The following is a 20,689-nucleotide window of genomic DNA, read 5'->3' as shown; positions in this document are numbered from 1 at the left end:
ATTTAAAAGTAAAAACAGAGATTTCCCCAAATGTAACTATTAGTAAGTTCGTAGCCATGGATCAGCGGCTACCTAGCAAGTTGCCAGATGTCACAGAATACTCGACCAGCTGTCACTTCAGCCCCAGCACCCGGACCATGCATCCGATCCTGAGAGTTGTGCAAATGGGTGTTCCTTACTGTATCTTTGCAGCTCGACAGGCCCTTTTCTGTTGGCAGCGTCCACGATTCCAACGTATCTCAAGACCTTTATATACATCCATTTTTTCAGATAAAGATTGAAAAACATATTATAATACATGCTTGTGAACTACTCAATCTTGTGGCATAGTATAACATGCAAGGGCTGCTGCTGACTATATTTAATCACACAACGATGCTTCGTGTGACCTTATCCAACATTACATACTTGAGAAATTAGCAACTTCAAAATTTCCAGAGACTTCTTTCCCTCTCTCACTCACTTGCTCCCTCAAAGGTCAGATCAAATCATTAGTCAATGATGAAGCACAAAGCTCTACATACTATTATTATATGGTACTTCTACTATTAAAATTCTACTGAAACAAATTCCCAATGCAGGAACTTTTAGTAGAAAAATATTTAATGCTTTTATTTCCTACAGTTGTTCATTTATAAAATGTTGCTTTATTCCCTCTATCCTAAATTGAAACTACATGTTTAACTTGGTACAAATATGAAAATGGATCCTGCTAAAGAGAAGTGTATTGCTCAAGTTAGAGAGCATGATACCTTTCAACAAGAAAATGTTTTAGTGCAGAAGTGTTAAACTGAATCGTCCCACCATTCGACAAAGAACTTCTGATTTTTCCTCAAACTCTTGCCCTTGCTTAACCAACATATGCCTGAAAACCCCACCAAAATCTTACTTCTTAGAGGAAAACTAGCTCCGTAACTAATCAACACATGGCTAAATTAAGCACTCACCCTTAATGGTTCCATCACAAAACGAACATGATATTTACTGTAATTATTTAGGAGACAGCCTAGTCCTTCACATCGGAACTGTGAGTAAAGCAATCAAGTTAAAATTCTTGACTTGTGAGCACTTCAAGGTAGGAACAGAGTTAAGATAGCATGATTCCAGGATCTGACTTGAGTATCGAAAGATTAAACTTGTTCACATCCTTTAACTAACCCTGGTTAATCATGGTTCATAACAAACAGAGACAGAATGGAGAATCAATTGACGAAAAGAGAGAGAACACAATTTCACAACCACCTAGAAAAAGAAAACAAGTCATGTGGTATATTACCAATATTTAAGAGAAATTCCTGGGTTTGCACGAAAGAGCTGCAAAATTTCTGAAGAGACTGGTGACTCTCCCACGAATATTAGAATGTCTCTTACAAGAGGAGCAGCTGGCTTCATTGTTCATGGAGTTCTCTGTTGGTTTATCATTATTTTTCCTTATTTGTAACAAGGCTTCGAGGTCTGGTTCATCTTTATACAACAAACGACATCCATACTCCTTCATTTTTCCAGAGAAAGATAATCTAACAATTCCATAGTCATTTGGTGTTTTTCCATTTGCCTTAGATGGATCCCATAATCTAGCAAGAGGTACCAAGAAAAAATGAATCTTAGGTTCTGTAATCCGTTTTGAATGGTGGGATGATTTCACTTCCAGGGTCATCCACGATATGCCATCATCACACAAGGGAATCAATTGAGCTGTAGTTTCAGTTAAGCAGCCAGAGTAACATACAGCAAATCCCACAAAGTTATCCAATACATACCAATTCTGAGGCAAATTGACTGATACACTTTTATCCGTTCCCTGATGGTGGAACCATCTTGGGATCTTCTTCCCAGGATGCTCAATGGTAAACACTCTTAGTGACGAGGAATCTGAACCAGAGATGTCATGCTGCAAGGAAATGATATTCTGAGACAAGGAATCTGGAAATGAAATATACACCGAATTTAGATCCCTCATCACACTGTCTAGCATGTGAATCTCTGACTCCACTTGCTTGCTTCCGATGATTTCTGGAAAATTTTCTAAACTAGAACACCCACACATAACCATATATTCAAGGGAATCAATGCACAGAACTGGAAACATCTTAAGCCTTTTACAATTAGTCAATTTTAATGTACAAAGCTTTTTGAGAAATCCCACGGAATGATCAACCTCTTCAAGATTCATACAATTTGACAGATTCAAAGTCTCCAAGTTTGGCATCCCCGTGAAATCTGGCAACTCTTTGAGCCTCTTGCACTGTGATAAGTCCAAGGATAGAAGAGCACCAAGTTGGGTTATGCTTCGAGGCAAATGCTCAAAATTATTTTCACAAAGATACAACTCTTTCAAAGAGGATAAGCATCCAATGTCTTCCGGAAGTCCTCCATCTATTAGATTGCAGTGATTGAGATTCAAATGTTCCAATGAGTGTAACCCTTCATTCACTTGAGGGAACACAAAGCACACTCCATCTTTTGATTTATATTTTTTAAAACTTAAGAATTTAAGCTTGTTCAAGTGGACAATGGAAGAAGGAGGTCGTGAAATTAGAGTCCATGTGGCATCAAGCCACTCCAAGTTTTCTAAATCACCTATCTCTTCTGGCAAGCTTTCAAGTTTTGGGCAGTACGATACATTTAGCTTCACCAAACCCTTCAACTTACAAATGTTGCTTGGAAAAGCTTCAAGGTTTATCATATAACTCAAATTTAGCTCTGTAAGACATGCTTGTTGTTGAATAATACATGATGGTATTTCCCTTATCCCAGAGGGTCTCATGTAAATCTCTAACTCCGGCTTCATTCTTCCGAGCATTTCTGGAAACTTCTCTAAACTAGAGCAATCTCGTAGATCCAGATATTCAAGGCATTCCACGTTAACACATGGAAACCTCTGAAGTCTTTCACAATCACTCAAATCTAACTGAATAAGTTTTCTAGAACATCCCAGGGAATCATGAACCTCTTCAAGATTACTACAAGATCTGAGATACAAATACTCCAAATTTGGCATCCCGGTGAAATCTGGCAACTCTTTGAGTCTCTTGCAATTTTTTATGTTCAAAGATTGAAGCGCACCAAGATGGGCAATGCTTCGAGGCAAATGCACAAAATTATTTCCATTGAGATACAACTTTTTCAAAGAGGATAAGCATCCAATGTCTTCCGGAAGTCCTCCATCTAGTAAATTGCAGTAACTGAGATCCAGATATTCCAATGAGCATAACCCTTCTGCCACCGGAGGGAACACAAAGTACACTTCATCTTCTAAGCCTTCTGAATACCCTATTTCTTCAATATCTTTTCCAAACTTTAAGGATTTAAGTTTGTTTAAGCACATGATGGAAGACGGAGGTCGTGAAATTAGAGTTTGTTGGGCATCAAGCACCTTCAAGTTTTCTAAATCTCCTACCTCCTCTGGCAAGCTTTCAAGTTGTTTACAACCCCACAAATATAGATCCACCAAGCTTTTCAACATTCCGATGCCTCTTGGAAGAGCTACGAGGTCTTCTAAACGACTTAAATCTAGCTTGGTAATATGAGTCTGGTACTGAATAGATGCTGGTAGTTCCCTTATCCCAGTGCTTCTCACCGAAATCTCTAACTCCAGGTTACTTCTTCCTAGGAGCTCTGGAAATTTCTCTAAACTAGAGCAATATTGTAGAGTCAGATATTCAAGAGATTCCAAGTTAACACATGGAAACCTCTTAAGGCGGCCACAATCACTCAAATCTAACCAAATGAGTTTTCTAGAACATCCCAGGGAATCATGAACCTCTTCAAGATTACTACAAGATCTCAAATACAGATACTCCAAATTTGGCATCCCCGTGAAATTTGGTGTTCGTGTCAAGCTTTTTGAGTCCCTGAGATCTAGCTTTTGTAGGGACCGCAAATACTGTTCAGAATGGAAAGAATGAGATAGAAAAACAAAAACAGCTAGGTAAAAGAATTATCATAAAAATTCGAGATATCCCTTATCTTTATCATTAAATTTAAAATCATCCATTTTCTTTCACATGGTGCATTAATAGGCACAACTTCAGGGATTGAAATTTGTTGATATTTGTTTTTTAGTGATTCGGTTCTCTATATGTTGGGATTGTGCACAAAGCTCTTCTCCAATTATTCGGTACCGATTTGAAATTTGAAATTTTATAAGTTTTGGGGATAAATTTGCTGCAGTGCCACCGATAATCACAATTGATAACCATTAGTTGTTGGAGCCACAATTTAGAAGAATGTGATGTAAACATTCCATCAGAATGAATGGAGAAGTTTCTCACGTGAATGTCATGTGCACAGGAGCTGAGCTTTTAAATTAACAAGATGGAGAACTATTAGAGCTCCATGTGAAAGAAAAGAGATGACTTTGAATCTAAAGCCAAAGATAAGGGATGATTTTGGGCTTTGTCTAAAAAAATAAAATATACATATATATATATATGGTGTGCATTCCGGCCAACCAGAATTGACTTATTTGTTATCATCTACAAACAGTCACGTTTGGGGGGATAATTAAGATAACATAAAGTTTAGGCGTGTACCGAACAAAACGTGCCATGTTTAGGAGGGTTTAAGGTATGCTGCCTAAACAAGAATATTGTTAAACTTATTTAGAAAGGATTGAAACAAATTGTAGCTAAAGAAAAAAAAAATGTTAGTACCTTTGTTTCGGTCCATAAATGACGCAGTGAACTGAACCTTAGTTGAAGATAAACAAGCTTTTTGGGTTCAAATTTAGCTGGCAATGACTCCCAAGGATAATGATTCCAGGAAAGCCAACGCAAGTTGTTAGAAAGGTACTCAATGGAGCCATCATGGCAATTGATGCATGTGAATGCATGCTCCTGACATATGTATAATATCCTAAGATTTTTTATACTATTCATGGCCTCTTTGCTAAAGCATATTTTTTGACGATAACGAAACCAGATTGCTTCTGTTGCCTTGGTTACCTGATAAAAAAAGATCATTAGTTTACTTTGAGCAATTAATAATGTAGTTCTATTTTCTATTATTACATTTTCTGAAAAGTTCTTTAGACTCAAGTCTAAAAGCTTTTCATGCAATGCAATGTTAGAATGGAACTGTTATTGAAACATAGTATCTTTAAATTGTAATTTTCTTTAAAATGAAAAACAATCAATGGTAAAGTGAATTCCTGGTTGAGTTATTACATACAAAATATCACACAAATTTCAAGTTAATCCAAGGAATGAAATTGGATTAAATAGATAAAGTGCCTGTATTCTAGACTAGTTCATGGCTTAATAACATAAGAAAAACGAATTAGGCAGCATTAGGAAATTAATGCTACTTTTGCTTCTCCTTCTAAAGTAAACAACTAAAATGACTTAAGCAGAGCATATGAAGTAAGAGAAATGGATAATTGAAAATTGGGAATCAACCCTATATGTATTTGGAATATGAAAAACTAAAAATTGAATAGTATAGTATTGTTTAGCCTACTTACCGTATTATTGACCATCACTTCTTCGAAATCTTCAGCTAGCCATAATCTGCTACGTTCGCCCGGATCCTTTTGCATTTTCACTACATATTTACCCATATCTTGTATTAAGTCATGCATATGAATTTTATTATGGCTAGAGATGAACACGAGAGATTTGTCAATAAGGACGCTCAATCCATATTCAGCTGGAAAATCACAACTCTCAAGGATTTGCATGACTTCTTTTTTTTCATTTCCTCGGAAGAAACATGCTATATCTAGAAAAATCTCTTGCTCTTCAGGCTCCAACCCATCATAACTTATTTTGAGGTTTTCAATAATTTCTGAACCAGGGTTTTTCTTCATTCGGTCTAGAGCACTTCTCCACACAATTATACCCTTCCCGTGTAATGAAGAACCCCACACTTTCAACGCTAAAGGATGGCCTTTAGCATGACTTACTATCTCCAACATTAGATCCTTAAAACACTCATCAGGAACTTCTTTCATGAAAGCATATTGATTGAACAGTTTAATAGCATCACAGTCAAGTAGTGTTTCCACTTCATGTACTACATCCTTCCTTATCAAACGCTTGTCTCTAGTGGTTGCAATAATCCTACTGCCATTGCCAAACCAATCAAGATCCCCTGCTAGGTAATCCAACTGGTCAATGTGATTTAAGTCATCAAGCACAATTAAAACCTTCTTAAACCGAAGTCTACGAGCCAGCAGGTGCTTCCCCTCCTCCTTATTGTTCACACAATTTTCTTTTTCCCCTAATAGTTTAGAGAGAAGGATATTTTGCAGAGAGTGCATTCTATGTTTGTTTTCTTTGATATCCTCAAGGAAACAACTATCTTTAAATTTGGACGAGAGGTTATAAAAAATAGTCTTTGCTATTGTCGTTTTACCGACTCCCCCCATTCCCCAGATCCACACAATCCGAACATCATTGATTTCCATCTTTAGTAGGGATTCTACTTTCTCTAATTGAGCATCTATTCCCACAACTTTGTGCAAATAAGATACTGAACTCTTGCATTTGAACGAAATTTCATCAACAATACACTCAATATAGTCAGATTCAACCCTACAAAAAAAAATATTGCTAATATGTACATATAAAAATAGTCAAGAATAAGAAGTATTTCGCATTGTTGAGTCCATAATTATGATTTTAAGAATAAGGACTATGCTTGGAAACCAAACTCTTACAGATAGAAACATATATAATCAACCATCATTCTATTTTCAGAAAATGTGAATAAGTTAGTTATGATTTTGTTTATCATTTTTGAAGTAGAGATTCTTTGTTCTATTGTCAAATATAATTATGTGTAGCTAGTCATCATAAATTATTCCGTTGATTTCAGTTTAACTCACCCATTACCGAATACATATCCTTTTAGATTTGCGGCAGCAGTTAGGGCAGTCCTCCATCCTTTCACCTTCTGCATCCCCTCACCATCATCCTTATACTTTGATTCATGTTTGGCAAATGCTTCAGCAAAGCTGTCACTTTGGTTTCGAACATGTGATGGTTCCACACCATAGAATACCGGCATGACTATTTTTTCATTTTCATCCTTGGTGCATTCCATGATCTTCACTAGTTCATCCAAGCACCACCTCGATGTAGCATAATTCCCTGAGAAAATGATGAGGGCAACTTGAGAATCTTGGATAGCTTTCAAGAGTTCTTCTGGGATTGAATCGCCACGCTCTAGCCTTTTATCATCTTGAAAGGCAATTATTCCCTTCCTTGTCAAACGTTCATACAAGTAACCTATAATTGTTTTACGAGTATCTTCACCTCTAAAACTTAAGAAGACATCGTACTTCCATCGAGGACAGCACCCAGAACAAGAAGAAGAAGTTGATGCCATGAATTCAGTTAAGTTTTTAAAATTTGAGAAGAAAAAGATGAAGTGTGTGGATTGTAAAAAGAGATGATATTTGGGACAAAGTTATATGAAGTCTACTCTATTCAATTATTGCTATTGGAACAGTCTATTGGTAACTATAAAATTAAAGGGATAATACATATATTTGACCTTAAACTTGGCTTCAAATTTTAACTTTGACCTCCAACTTTCATAGTGCACAAACAAGCACTTTAACTATCCAACCTTTTAATAAATAAACACGCGATTTTTGGAGCCAAGAGCGTGAAATGCAAACGCTGCCACGTGTATTAGTGAGCCACTCAATGGCTGCCAACTAATTAAACACTTTACACGTCATTTTAGAACTAAAAAAAAAATAAAAATTAATTAAGGGTAGAGTTGTCATTTTAGCATTTTTTTCACTGTTGTGTGCCTCAAAAAATACTTCTCACTCGCGCAAAATGCGTGCACATCACGCGTTTTGTCAGGTAAGACACGCGTGTTTATTTATTAAAAGATTGGATAGTTAAAGTGTCTATTTGTGCACTTTGAAAGTTGGAGGTCAAAGTTAAAATTTGAAGCCAAGTTTAAGGTCCAATATATGTATTATGCCAAAATTAAATGTGGTAGGTACATAGAAGTAGGTAGTAAGGATCTTTGAACCAAAACTTACAAATAAAACTTCAAATAAGAAAAAGCTTCTATGAAGATAGATTGAATATCCCCAAACTAAATGAGAAAGAAACAAAAATTTGCTCCAAACACCAACTTAATGCACTTTGCCTGTCAAAAATTGATTAAAAACAGACAACTTTACTTGAATGGAAGGAATAATCAAATAAAGCACAGAGGAGGAAGAAGATGTTTGGGCTACCTCTTCTTTCTAGCTCTATGTTCATTTCCCCTAATCCCAACTCTCATAAAATAACCTAAAGGGCAGGGGGCGGACCCACATGGTGTTCTCAGCGTGCTCGAACCCCCATTAACTTGTCTCGGTATATAGAAATTAAGAGGTATTTGTATAAAATTAACATAGAGCATCCAATGAATAAATGATTTGATTGGTTCATTGGCTCTTCGTGGGCGTTTAAGGCTCTTTTTGTGTTGCTAAACCCGAGTTCGAATCTCACTTTTAACATGTTTTTTTTATATTTTTGACTCGAGCACCCACAACTTTAAAATCTTAAATCCGTCACTAAAATCCTAGATCCACATTGCAAAAGGATAGGGTTAAACAATGCACTGGCTATTCGGTACAGACATGCATAAACAAAATTGTTCGTATATCATTTGAAATCATTATATTAAATCATATTAGATTGAAGTTTATAGTTTTCTTTAGACATGTCATTTAAGTTTTTAAGGGAAAATTACGCGGTTAAGCAAACTTATACTATTTAATTACTCATCATAGCTATAGTTTGCTATACTTATCACTCGCGACTAACATTATACATTAATTACGTGGGCTGACTTCGAGTTTGTATAAACTAGCCACGTTTGTATATGTATAATTCGCCATATTATACAAATACATATGTATAATAGACAATTATCTAACCGATATACATATACAATTCACCTCTCTCCTCCCTCTCCCAATCTCGCTCGCCTCTCTCCTCCCTCTCCCAATCTCGCTCGCCTCTCTCCTCCCTCTCCCAATCTCGCTTGTCTCTCTCCTCTCTCTCCCAATCTCGCTCGTCTCTCTCCTCCCTCTCCCAATTTCGCTTGCCATATATACAAAGACATATGTATAATATACAATTATCTAACCGATATACATATACAATTCACCTCTCTCTCACTCTTTGCCCTCTCTCGCTCGTCTCTCTCCTCTCTCTCCCAGTCTCGCTCGCATCTCTCATCCCTATAACATGTAGCTACGAATTGTAATTATCAAACTATAGTTATAGAGAGTAATTAGGCTATTTTTGAGTGGCTATATGTGAAAGTTCCTCAATTTTTAAACTATCTTTTTCTTTATAAATATATAGATTAACTCAATAAATTGTGAAAATTATTAAATTGTCTCAACTTTTTTTACAATTTTATTAAATAAGCGAAAGTTCAGTATAATGAAAAGGGTCATTTTACTCTTCAATGGCACTCAACAAGAAAGAAGATTTAGGATGAATAGAATTGTAGTAGAACATAGACCAGAGAAGAAAGAAGATTTGGGGTGAATAGAATTGTAGTAGAACATAGACCAGAGAAGAAAGAAGAATTGTTGTTACTAATTTGTAACTCAACGAAAGAATGGGCACTCGAGTTATGCTTAATGGGTCTTCACATTGGGTGGGGGGGGTAAAATATTAAAAAGGAAGTAAAATTTTAATTGTGATATAATATCTATATAGGCGACATATAGGTGCTACGTAGGATGATAAAAGTTAAAATATGATCCCAAAGGTAAATATATGCCAAAGTTGGATTTCAAATGCAAATATATCAAAAAAAAGTATGACGAAGAATAAATATAACATTTTTTAAGAGTACAAAGGTAAATATGACCCTTTTCCGAAAGTATAATTGATCATTACAAAACAATTTTCAAAAAACACAATATTTATTGATTGAACTTTAGTATAAAAAAAAGTAAAATTGAATATAAATTGTAGTGTATTATTCTTTAGTATAATTATTGCACATTATATGGTCAATCTCTTCAGGTTGAGCACGTATTTCTAGATATAAATGTTTTAAATAATGGTAAGAGAGTTAATATTATGCTATATAAATTTGGTTGATGGGAGTAGTATTTATAACAAATATAAATGATTTAAAGGTTGGTAACAGTAATAATATCAACTATAAATTTTGTTTACATATGAAATAAAATGGTTGGTAGATATATAATGGTAATTTTGTTTTTACAACATATAAGCTTGTGAATCAATTTGTACTTAAAAACGTGAAATCATGATATTAAATTTTCAAATCATTTTTTTGGGAAAAAAATGAGATTTCATCTCTTGATTTAAATCACAAAACAAAAATCGTATGTTCAAACACCCACTAAAACACATATGGATCGTTTGGTAGTTGGTTAGAGGTATGCATGTATTAGTAATGTAATGATTAGTTATGAGTGAATCTATGTATTATCTTATTCATGTATTAGCTATGCAATGATTAGTTGTACATGTATTAGTTATTCCACCTTTTTTTCTGAGTAAAACAAAACATAGATTTCTTCATAACTTATATATGTATTAGTTATGCAAGTTTCTAAATCGTCAACTAAATATTGTATTAATTTTATACATGAATAACTTATCTCTTTTCTATCTACCAAAAGTCGTATAAGTTGTACGGAAAATAATATTTGGTTAAGTTGGATTTTATCCAATTACCAAACGCCCCCTAAATAAGAGTTGTTTGATAGAGTGTACTAAAAAAATAATGCATGCATTAACTTTCTATTTTATTAATACCTTATTTAGCACATTTTTATACATGGTATTGTGTATTGAGTTACGTATTACTAATACCATAAAAAAATTCATATTATTAGTAATACAAGGAACTTCAACACATACATAAGCTTCATCAATGACATAACTATCCCTCAAATACTTTTAAAAAATAGTTTCCATTTCCCTAAGCTAAATAATGTGGAGGGTATTCTTGTAAACATTTTTTAAAAATTACCCCCTTTGTCACAATTTATGTAACACTTTTCATTTTTCTGAGTCAAACAGTTTAAGTTTGATCGGGAATTTGCGCATGAATTTTTCAATTTTTTTGATTGAAATTTATATATTTGTAAATAACTAAAAAGTACTATAAGACACAATAATTGATAATTCAAAATATTTAAAACATCTATGAAAAATTTACAGTCAAAGATAAATTTGTTTGAATCTCGAAATTCAAAAAGTGTCACATATAATAAGACAGATGAAGTAAAAGTTATGCAACATTTATTATTTTAATAGATCAAATTAAACAGTATATATGAAATAATGTTAACATAAGTACATAAGTAATATTTGTCTTATTAATACACTACATGCGATATTATTTTTAATAGAAAAAATTGTATATAATAGCAAATTATTAATTCAAATTAAATGCTATAAATATAGTATGATTTAATTTTACTCCATAGCAAACTGTTGTTATTTCGCCTCTCTCCTGGTGAATCTCGCTCGCCACTCTCATTCTCTCCCTAACCTCTCTCGCTTTTTATACAAACGCAAGTGTATAAAATGCGTTTGTGTTTGTATAAAGCGAGAAAAAAATTGTATATATACATATATTTTTGTTCCACTCTCTCCCCTCTCCCGGATCTCGCTCACCACTCTCCCAATCTCGCTCGCTCACTCGCCTCTCTCACTTTATACAAAAACGCAAATGTATAAAATGCGTTTGTGTTTGTATAAAGGGAGAGAAAATTGTATATATACATATATTTTCGTTCCCTTCTCCTAGATCGATCTCGCTCGCTCGCTCGCTCACTTGCTTCTCTCACTTTATACAAACACAAATGTATACATTGTGTTTGTATAAAGCGAGAGAAAATTGTATATACAAATATAAATGCATATATTTTCGTCCTATACACTTATTATTATACAAATACAATCTTCCCCTGCCCAATTTTATTTTGTTTTTCTCTCTTTATCGCTTTATACAAACACAAATTATACAATTGATCTTTTGTATATGTATACCAAAGCAGATTATACAATTACTTTCTTTTGTATATGTATAGCGAAATTATACAACTGTTTTCTTTTGTATACGTATAGCGAAATATACATATTTATGTTTGTTATGGAGCGCAATTATACAAACTATAGCTATAACATACAAATATAATTTTTGTATTTGCTATATGTGAAAGTTACTCTTTTTAATACACTCTACCAAACTATCGCGGACCAAGTAATAAGTTGTAGAGTCTAGAAGGTAGACCCCACCAAATGGGGGTATGCAAGGACAGAAGAGTAATGTGTCCTGGAAAACAAAAACAAAACCAGAGACCAAACACACAAGACTGACTGCAAAAAGCTAACATTTCATTCATTTACTTCCTTTTTCTCTTCTCCTCTCTGCTTTTATCTCTTTAAACGTCGTCGTTTCTCTACCGCCGCTGCTGCTGCTCAGACTTCCTTTTTACAGCTTTCCGGTCGATCGGCTTGTTTTCGGAACCTATACCATACCATATCTCAAAATTATCAAAGTCAAGTCTACTCGATCCAGGTTATTTTACTCTTTTTTTTCTGTAATTTTATCCTTAGATCACCTAATTTGTTGATTTTTTAGGGGTTTTGTGTTAATTTTCAGCTGGTTTTGTTGCTAAATTCTATAGCTTTGTTGTTGCCTGTTTATGCTTCAGTTATCTGACTTGTTTTCTTTCAAGCCTGAGTTTCAAATCGGAAACGCGTTTTTGTTGTAAATTACCATTAAACCTTTTCATCTGTTGGGGGAGATAAGGGGAAATGGAACTTCTTACAGTTGGGTGGGTCTGTGCATGTTTTTTTCTTCTTCTCTTCTCAACAAATTCACTTCTTCTTTCAGTTAATTTTTCAGATGTTTCAGGCTTCTGAAGATTTAACTCAGAAATTCCTTTTAGCTCTTAGCAGCAAAAAATTGGTCGAACAAGGCTTTTTGCCATTTCTATCCTTATTGCTCCATTAAAGTATATACTCATTAATTACATTTACTGATTTTAAATGATTTAGTCATTTAGCTAATTTGAATGAATTAAATGAACTGAAAGTTGAGGACGATTTTCCTTTAAACAATATCTTGTCTGTTAGTGAAGACCGAAGAACTTTTTCTTCTGTGTGTTCATTTTGAATTTAATTTTGGTTTAGTTATTTTCTGTCTATGTTTATTGTGTTTTGATAGTTCATGATTTTTTCTACAGGATTGTGGATTGTTAAAGTTTGACTAACAAATCCTCATGCCAAAGAACCTATAGTTTTTTTTCTGCAGTTGCTTTGAGGGAAAATGCTGGAGGCTCCAAAGTTTGCAGGACTTATAGACTTAAATGAGAACCATGATCATTATGGTCTCACACAAAATTTTTACCATAAGCTTGGTGAAGGGTCAAATATGTCAATCGACAGTTATGGGAGCTTGCAGTTGAGCAATGGTGGAGGTTCAGTTGCAATGTCGATGGATAATAGTAGTGTTGGATCAAATGATTCACATACTCGTATTTTAAATCATCAGGGTCTCAAGCGTGTCCACAATAACTATTCGGTTGCAGCTAGTGTAAATAAGGGCAAAACTTCTCATGGGTTGAGTGATGATGCCCTAGCTAAAGCGTTGATGGATCCTCGATTTCCTACCAATGGGCTTGAAAATTATGATGAGTGGACCATTGATCTGAGGAAGCTCAACATGGGGCCAGCTTTTGCTCAAGGGGCTTTTGGTAAACTGTACAAGGGAACTTACAATGGTGAGGATGTTGCTATCAAGCTTCTAGAGAGGCCAGAGAATGATCTTGAGAGGGCTCACTTGATGGAGCAGCAGTTTCAGCAGGAAGTTATGATGTTGGCAAGGTTGAGACATCCAAATATTGTTCGGTTTATTGGTGCATGCCGTAAACCCATGGTGTGGTGTATTGTCACTGAATATGCTAAAGGAGGATCAGTTCGTCAGTTTCTCACTAGGCGACAAAATCGATCTGTGCCTTTGAAGTTAGCAGTGAAGCAGGCCTTGGATGTGGCAAGGGGTATGGAATATGTGCATGGCCTTAATCTGATACATCGTGACCTGAAATCTGATAATTTATTAATTTCTGCTGATAAATCAATCAAGATTGCGGACTTTGGGGTTGCTCGTATTGAGGTGCAGACAGAAGGAATGACACCAGAGACTGGAACATACCGCTGGATGGCTCCGTAAGCCTTTAACCCTTTAGCAACCTTGTTAGATGTGACTGTCTTATTTACTGTTACCTTTCTCAAAAAAAAATAAAAAAGTGATTTTCTTAGTCTAGCCTGTTTTTTTGGCAAAACCATAATACAGAGCTTTTGCTTTTATTTTTCTTTCAAAATGTTAAATATCAGCCATAACACAGAGCTACTTCGGCTGTTCCATAGACTCTTTCATGGTTTCAGTTTCCTTCTTTTTGTAAAATTCATTCAAATGTTTTGCATACAGTACGCTTCCTCTCCTTCGTTCAGCTGAGGGTCTATCGGGAACCACCTCTCTACCTTCTCAAGGTAGGGGTAAGGTCCGCGTACACTCTACCCTTCTCAGACGCTACCTATGGGATTACACTGGGTTCGTTGTTGTTTTACATACTTGTGCTTGCCATGCAATTGCCTTCAACTTATCTAAGAGAATAGAGAAATGGTGGCAATAAGATATGTTTATGTTCCAACATGATGTTTGGCTGAATGTTTCTTTGCACTATATTTTCTGTTTAATGATCTAAATATACTTGCACCTGCATTGCCTAAAGATAGATTTAAAGTGAAAAAGTGATGGGTTTAATTATTATTTCTTGATGAGCGAGAAACCTGTCGGGATTCCCTCAAACTTTGGGCCAATGGAGCTTGCAAAACTTGGGGATGATGGGCCCACCCCTCCACCCTCCTCTTAAATTTTTCCTGGAGCTTGGAGCCAACTGGAGCTTTTGAAACTCGGGGATGATGTACGCATCCCTTTACCTGTTTACCTTACCTCCTCCTAAATATTGGCCTTAATTCGCTTAGCGAAGTGTTCATATTGTGACCTATGACACAAATTCCTCATCCTTTGCCAATTGAGCTAACCCCTGGGGCAACATATGATGCGTTTAAGTACTCTATAACCTTTTGAATAACCCAGATTGATTGTGTTTAATGTTCCTATTGTATGCCTGGTATTGCTAAGAGAGAGAGAGAAGTTGTTTCTTCCAGACAATCCTTAAACTTAGTTATTTGTGCCTCTTGCTAGAAGTGTCAAAAAACTCCTTTTTTTTGTGGGTTTTAGCGTGCTTAACTCAGTCTAGCTCATGGAATTTGTTTTCAGGATGTGTTGAGATGAACCGTAGTTCACTCTCATGTGCTTTTAAGGAATGTTCCAGTTAGATCAATATACATAAGCTCATCATCTGTCACCTTTGTTCTAAACTTTTTAAGGGTTAAAGTTAATAATTTTTGGCTTCACCATATATTTGTCTCTCATCTTCTGTTCCCTCTTCTGCAATTCTAGGGTCTCACTGGTAATAAATTGTTCATGGCGCTCGTTCCATGTAACAGTAATCAAACTGAGAAATATTAACCATTTCTGTTTGGTAGTTGTAGGCACTTCAGATTAAGTGGTTCAACTTATTCTTTTGGGTGTGTCATCTCTTATTTTTAACTTAAATTCAACAGAATTAGCTCCAAGATTAGTGTTTCTATTTATAACGTTGTTTCCGGGCCAACTAGTGCGCACCTCGGATATTCACGAGGTACTTGCTACCTCCCGCCAACACGGGTACCAGATAACTTGGTCTACCAAGTCTTAGACAGATATGTTTTTGTCTAAACCTTGGTCGCACCACTTCATTGACCACTAGGCCACACCTTGTGCTCCAAGATTTGTTTTTCCTCCTTGCCTTATTTCAAACAATGCAAGTAAGAAGAGTAGATTGGCAAAAATACAACTTGTATAATCATGGCATCTACTATCATTTGCGTTGAGATTGTGTCCTGGATATTGCTACTGAGAGTACATTGAATTTTTTAGTTCGAGTCGTATGGATATCTGGTTTTAACGTCTTATGAAAGATTACATGGACATGGAAGACTGAAATAGAGCATGTATTCCTTATAGATCTTTTGTAGGATATTCTTTCTCTCAAGATTTTGTGAAGAGAATTCTAATGCTTGTGGAAAGTTCCTGAACGGCCATAAGTAAGTGCCAACTGTATCTGGATATAGGTGATCAGGATGAAATTTACCTGTTGAAGTTGCACCTATGTTTAGTTTTTATAATTAGGTCTAGAAAATCTAATGTTGTAGCTATTTTATTGTAGATCTGGCTGGCCATGTGTATAAAGCTTTATTGTGATTGATGATAGCTTCTAAATCTAACTCCACTAGGCCTATGAGTGACTCTTCAATGCGATAGATGACTTGTATCATCCTAGCCTTTACTTGTATTGGGAGACGCATTGAAATCAATCATTGTCTGCTTTTGGTAATGCATGAAGAAAATTCTTTGGTAGACCGAGTGTTAACTTTCCAATCATAAAAAATGAATAAAGTCTGCCACATTAGGCTTTTACCTTAAGAGGGAGGAGTTTAGCTGCCTCTACATGAATTCCTTTCTCAGTAGATGGTTTTCCAACTCTTGTCTAAAGTTGTACCGTACATCCTCGAATACCTAAATGATCTCAAATGAACTTTACAGTTCATGGTGTAAGTTATAGAGCATTGGGTAGTAATATAGTTTTGGATTGAGGCATAGTTGTTATTCTAATAGAAATCATTTTTTACTGCATGTTTTGAACTAATAAATTCCTTGAAATGAAAGTTAAGGCAGCCTTCTCCTAGTAGAAGGGTTGTGATCTTGCCCTTTTATCCCCGGTACTCGGGAATACCTTTTTCTATGCCCCTCTCACATTTATTAGAAAATTCTTTTTTTTTTGTTCAGTTCAGTTAAGCTCACCCACCTGGAGAAAAATTGTAATTGCACCACATGAGTGTTTTTTTTTTTTTTTTGGGGGGGGGGGGGGGGGGGGGGGGGGGGATGAGTTTTATTTGAGTATAGAAATGTGTTTGGAACCTCCTGGCTTAAGGAGACATCTGTACTACAAGTTGCTCCTCCCCTTGCTTTTGTGCCCCACTACTTTTTGAATAGGTCCTGAAGTGTTGCCTCTTAGCCAAATCTAGTTGTTGGATAAGTATCCTGCTCTTTGTGAGGTCCCTTGGTTAAGTTTCTTAGGTTTGGTACATTTTTGTGATCTCATTATAGTAGTACATTTAATGAGTAGAATAATGAAAGACCTTCGTCGAAAAGTTGTTTTTTATTCCAAAATAACTGTCCTAGCTCCTTCCTATTTGAAAGTATCTCTCTTTACTTTGGCTCTCTTTCTCTTGTGGAAGCAAAAGGGCTAGAGCAAAGATCTCATCAATTCTTGCTTCAGAGTCCCTTGTGAATATTGCAGTAGGAGATTCTTGTTCGTACCCCTATTGTGGATTATTCTTCATGTTATTGAGGATCTTGTTCAGTGTAAGATTCAACCGCCTCAAGGAGTTCATATATTCCATCTCTGAAGTATGAGAGGGAATATTTTTTGCACTTTAGCATGTGCTCTCGCATTGGATTCTGTCAAATGTTTCTGCACACGACCTTTTAAATCTCACCTGAATAATGTTGAAACTGGAACCACTACGCGTTCAGGTTTGCTCCTCAGTCCTCCCTGAAATGGTATTTGCATCGCTTGAGGTAGTTTCAGATATACATACTTTGAAACTAATGAAGTTTAATTCTAAGGCATATTTAGGTAATGTAACTTATTATGCCTCTCCGCGTGTTTTGACATTTCTATGTTCTTGTCAAAGCAGGCTATATTCCTTAAAACAATTGGAGATTAGTAGTCAATTCTTTAATATGCTTGTCTCATGCATACTGGATATCATGGTTTCCCTGCCTTATCTAAAGCGATCAAGCAGTGTACATCTTTTCTTAAAAGAACTGTCAGGTTTTTAAATCTCTCTCTCTCTCTCTCTCGGAGAAGTATGAAAGAAAAGTTCATGTGTCAAATCTTCTGAAGGATTTAGATAGGCTGATATTGCATGTGTACACTCACATGAAAAACACACAAGAATATTGAAGGTTTACCCTTAGGGGTGGCCCAGTGGTTTGGGCTTGGGACTTCCATGTTGGAGGTCTCAAGTTCGAAACCCCTTGCCAGCGAAAGCAAGGGGTTTGCCTTCTGGGTCGACCTCGTTGCACCGGGCTTGCCTAGTGTGGGTTACCTCTCCTATGTGGTTTGCGAGCTATTGCATAGGAGCGGGGGTTTTACCCTGTGCTCACCCAAAGGGTAGCGGCTGCGGGTTTCCCTTGTCATAAAAAAAAATAAAAAATATTGAAGGTATAAATTCACATATGTAAGAATATTCTAACTTTGTCTACTAAGAAATTACACTTCTGTCTGTATGGGTACACTGTAGTGTCATGTGTCAATCATTGCATTTGCATACTTGATAGCTTAAGCAGTTGTCAGATAAACTTTATAATCATGCGATTAAAACATAAAGAACTAGTAAAATTACCAACGTCCCTGTTTGATAACTATAGTAAAGTTTTAATGACAAAAACAAAATGTTCATTTCAATTTGGGACTGAATAGAGCATAGTGGTTCCAAATCCATATAGCCGGACCCAACTTTTGGTCGAGGTTAAGCTAGTTGTTTGATTGATTGTTTGTTGCATCACTACTACTTGGGTGCCTTTTCAATAGGAAACTTGATTAACATGTTGCTACATTTTAACAAACCAGAAGACATCTGAGCTTATCAATGGTTTAGAGCCCTTAGAATAATATTCATGTTAGCCTTTACAAAAGTTTTTTTAAAAGGTATTCCTTATGTTAGCTTATTATTTTCTTTCTTGGGCTTGATGTGGCAGTTAGGATGTGTACCTTGAGTTAGATAAGCAATCCAGGATGAAAAGAAATTGAAAGATAAGAGTTATATCCTTTTCCATTGGCTGGAGATCCATTACATAATTAAGTTTCAAGAAGAGTATCAGTGGATATATCTCTAGGATTCAATTGTTTAATAAGTTTCCAGATTTAGCTTTCAACACAATATTAGAGATGAAACTTGTCTTGGGAGATGAAATTACATTTTTTTTAAAACTAAGAGGATTGGAGATTAAGTGTGTATTTGTTAGAGAAATATGAGAAATGAAGCTTTTCATTTCCAATTGGACAACCCTTTTCCAACATTTAGTCGAAGAAGATGGTGTTTATCGGTGCCTATAAGACACTGTCCAAATGCCTGTGATTGTGTTTGCATTTGTCAAAGAATTATGACAGATGAAGTTTTCATTTCCAATTGGACAATCTTTTCCGACATTTAATTGAAGATAGTATTTGTGGGTGAATATAAGACACTGTCAGAATGCTTGTGATAGGCATGGACGTATCTAGTGGCTCTGGTGATGTTTAAGTGTGCTGTTGCAGTTGAGATGGACCACTTTGCTGTAATGGCACAAGATTTTTGAATGCAATTCTTCCCTGTGCGAGGAATGAGTAGCGTGTGAGTAACTTGCATGACTTGAGGAAAATAGATGGGAACTTGCCAAGTACCAAAGTTGATGCTATAAAGGTTGTCCCAGTTGCAATCTTCATGTCGAATAAGGCTCGTAGCTTGGCATGTGTAGCCACTCTTGGAAATCACATCCAATTATAATATATTCAAAAATTGATTTTAGGTTGTTTGGAAAAGGAAACAACCTGGCACATTTCCCCTGAAAAACTATCTATTCACTTCTTAGCAATTTATTTTTTTGGCAGTATTGATATCTTAGCAATACTTTCTGAATTGCATGTGTTTTGCAAAATAGAAATACACTGCTCCTAGTTGTGGTTTAGCATGTGTGTGGTGTTGTGGGCTACTTGAGAGCATTTTACTGTATTTTGCAGGGAGATGATCCAGCACCGACCCTACACGCAGAAAGTTGATGTTTATAGTTTTGGCATTGTTCTGTGGGAGCTTCTAACGGGGATGCTTCCCTTCCAGAACATGACTGCTGTGCAGGCAGCTTTTGCAGTTGTCAACAAAGGCGTCCGTCCAACCATCCCCAATGATTGTTTACCTGTACTAGGTGAAATCATGACTCGCTGCTGGGATGGTAACCCTGACAATAGACCACCCTTCTCTCAGGTGGTCAGAATGCTCGAGGCTGCAGAAATAGAAATCTTGACAACAGTCAGAAAGGCCCGTTTCAGGTGCTGTATCAGTCAACCCATGACTACAGATTGATATGGAAAGAGAAACTGTAGGCAGTAAAGGATTTGGGAAGGCAAAACAGAAGTGATTCCAAAGTCTGGCATGTGTATGTATCTATGAGGCATAATTTCTTTATTCAGATAGAAAAAAGGGGAGAAAGTTATGACAAGAAACTGTTTGATTTTGTGTTGTATCTTCTTTTGTTTTCCTTTTCTTCTTGAATTTAAGATTCTGATTAGTGATAATAGAATAGTAAGTGTATTTATACATATCTCTGTATTTTATTTTACTTTGATCAAATTTTATCAGGTGCTGAAGACGTTACATGCAGATCCACCCTGATGCTTTATTTTATTATTATGCAGAAAATGTGGTAGGTCTTATCTTTCTTTTTTCTTCTAAATGTAATATATAGAAATGAGATAAGTTGACCTTCAGGAAGACGTGTGTGTGGTGTGGTG

At 35.8% G+C, this 20,689-nt stretch overlaps 3 protein-coding genes across 5 annotated transcripts in view; 2 read left to right on the top strand and 1 right to left on the bottom strand.

Moving 5' to 3' along the window:
• Positions 1 to 103: 103 nt before the first annotated feature.
• On the bottom strand, positions 104 to 7,473 carry LOC125876479 (TMV resistance protein N-like). Of its 3 annotated transcripts, XR_007447500.1 has the most exons (7): positions 6,830 to 7,473; positions 5,465 to 6,536; positions 4,656 to 4,946; positions 1,277 to 3,886; positions 948 to 1,025; positions 753 to 865; positions 112 to 246 (listed from the first exon to the last, which is right to left on the bottom strand). XR_007447500.1 is itself a non-coding variant. In XM_049557665.1 (5 exons), exons 1-4 carry the CDS (start codon positions 7,330 to 7,332, stop codon positions 1,283 to 1,285), a joined length of 4,470 nt encoding a protein of 1,489 aa, XP_049413622.1. In that variant the 5' UTR covers positions 7,333 to 7,473; the 3' UTR covers positions 104 to 246; positions 1,277 to 1,282. The 3 variants fall into 3 exon arrangements, 1 of the variants encoding a protein (XP_049413622.1); XR_007447499.1 differs by lacking the exon at positions 948 to 1,025; XM_049557665.1 differs by lacking the exons at positions 753 to 865; positions 948 to 1,025 and having other exon boundaries at positions 104 to 246.
• A 4,875-nt stretch (positions 7,474 to 12,348) lies between these two features.
• LOC125876489 (serine/threonine-protein kinase STY13-like) lies at positions 12,349 to 20,521 on the top strand. The gene is made up of 3 exons (XM_049557680.1): positions 12,349 to 12,540; positions 13,211 to 14,192; positions 19,922 to 20,521. Exons 2-3 carry the CDS (start codon positions 13,294 to 13,296, stop codon positions 20,259 to 20,261), a joined length of 1,239 nt encoding a protein of 412 aa, XP_049413637.1. The 5' UTR covers positions 12,349 to 12,540; positions 13,211 to 13,293; the 3' UTR covers positions 20,262 to 20,521.
• The window catches only part of LOC125876491 (serine/threonine-protein kinase STY13-like), a 143,271-nt gene continuing 134,945 nt past the window's right edge, over positions 12,364 to 20,689 (top strand). The window contains exon 1 of the mRNA XM_049557681.1: positions 12,364 to 12,463. The gene's annotated coding sequence lies outside the window, so the exon portion shown is untranslated. The remainder of the gene's footprint in view (positions 12,464 to 20,689) is intronic.

Source organism: Solanum stenotomum, chromosome 9 (assembly GCF_019186545.1).
Source record: "Solanum stenotomum isolate F172 chromosome 9, ASM1918654v1, whole genome shotgun sequence".
NCBI lineage: Eukaryota > Viridiplantae > Streptophyta > Magnoliopsida > Solanales > Solanaceae > Solanum > Solanum stenotomum.
This window is presented reverse-complemented; position numbering and strand designations above follow the sequence as displayed.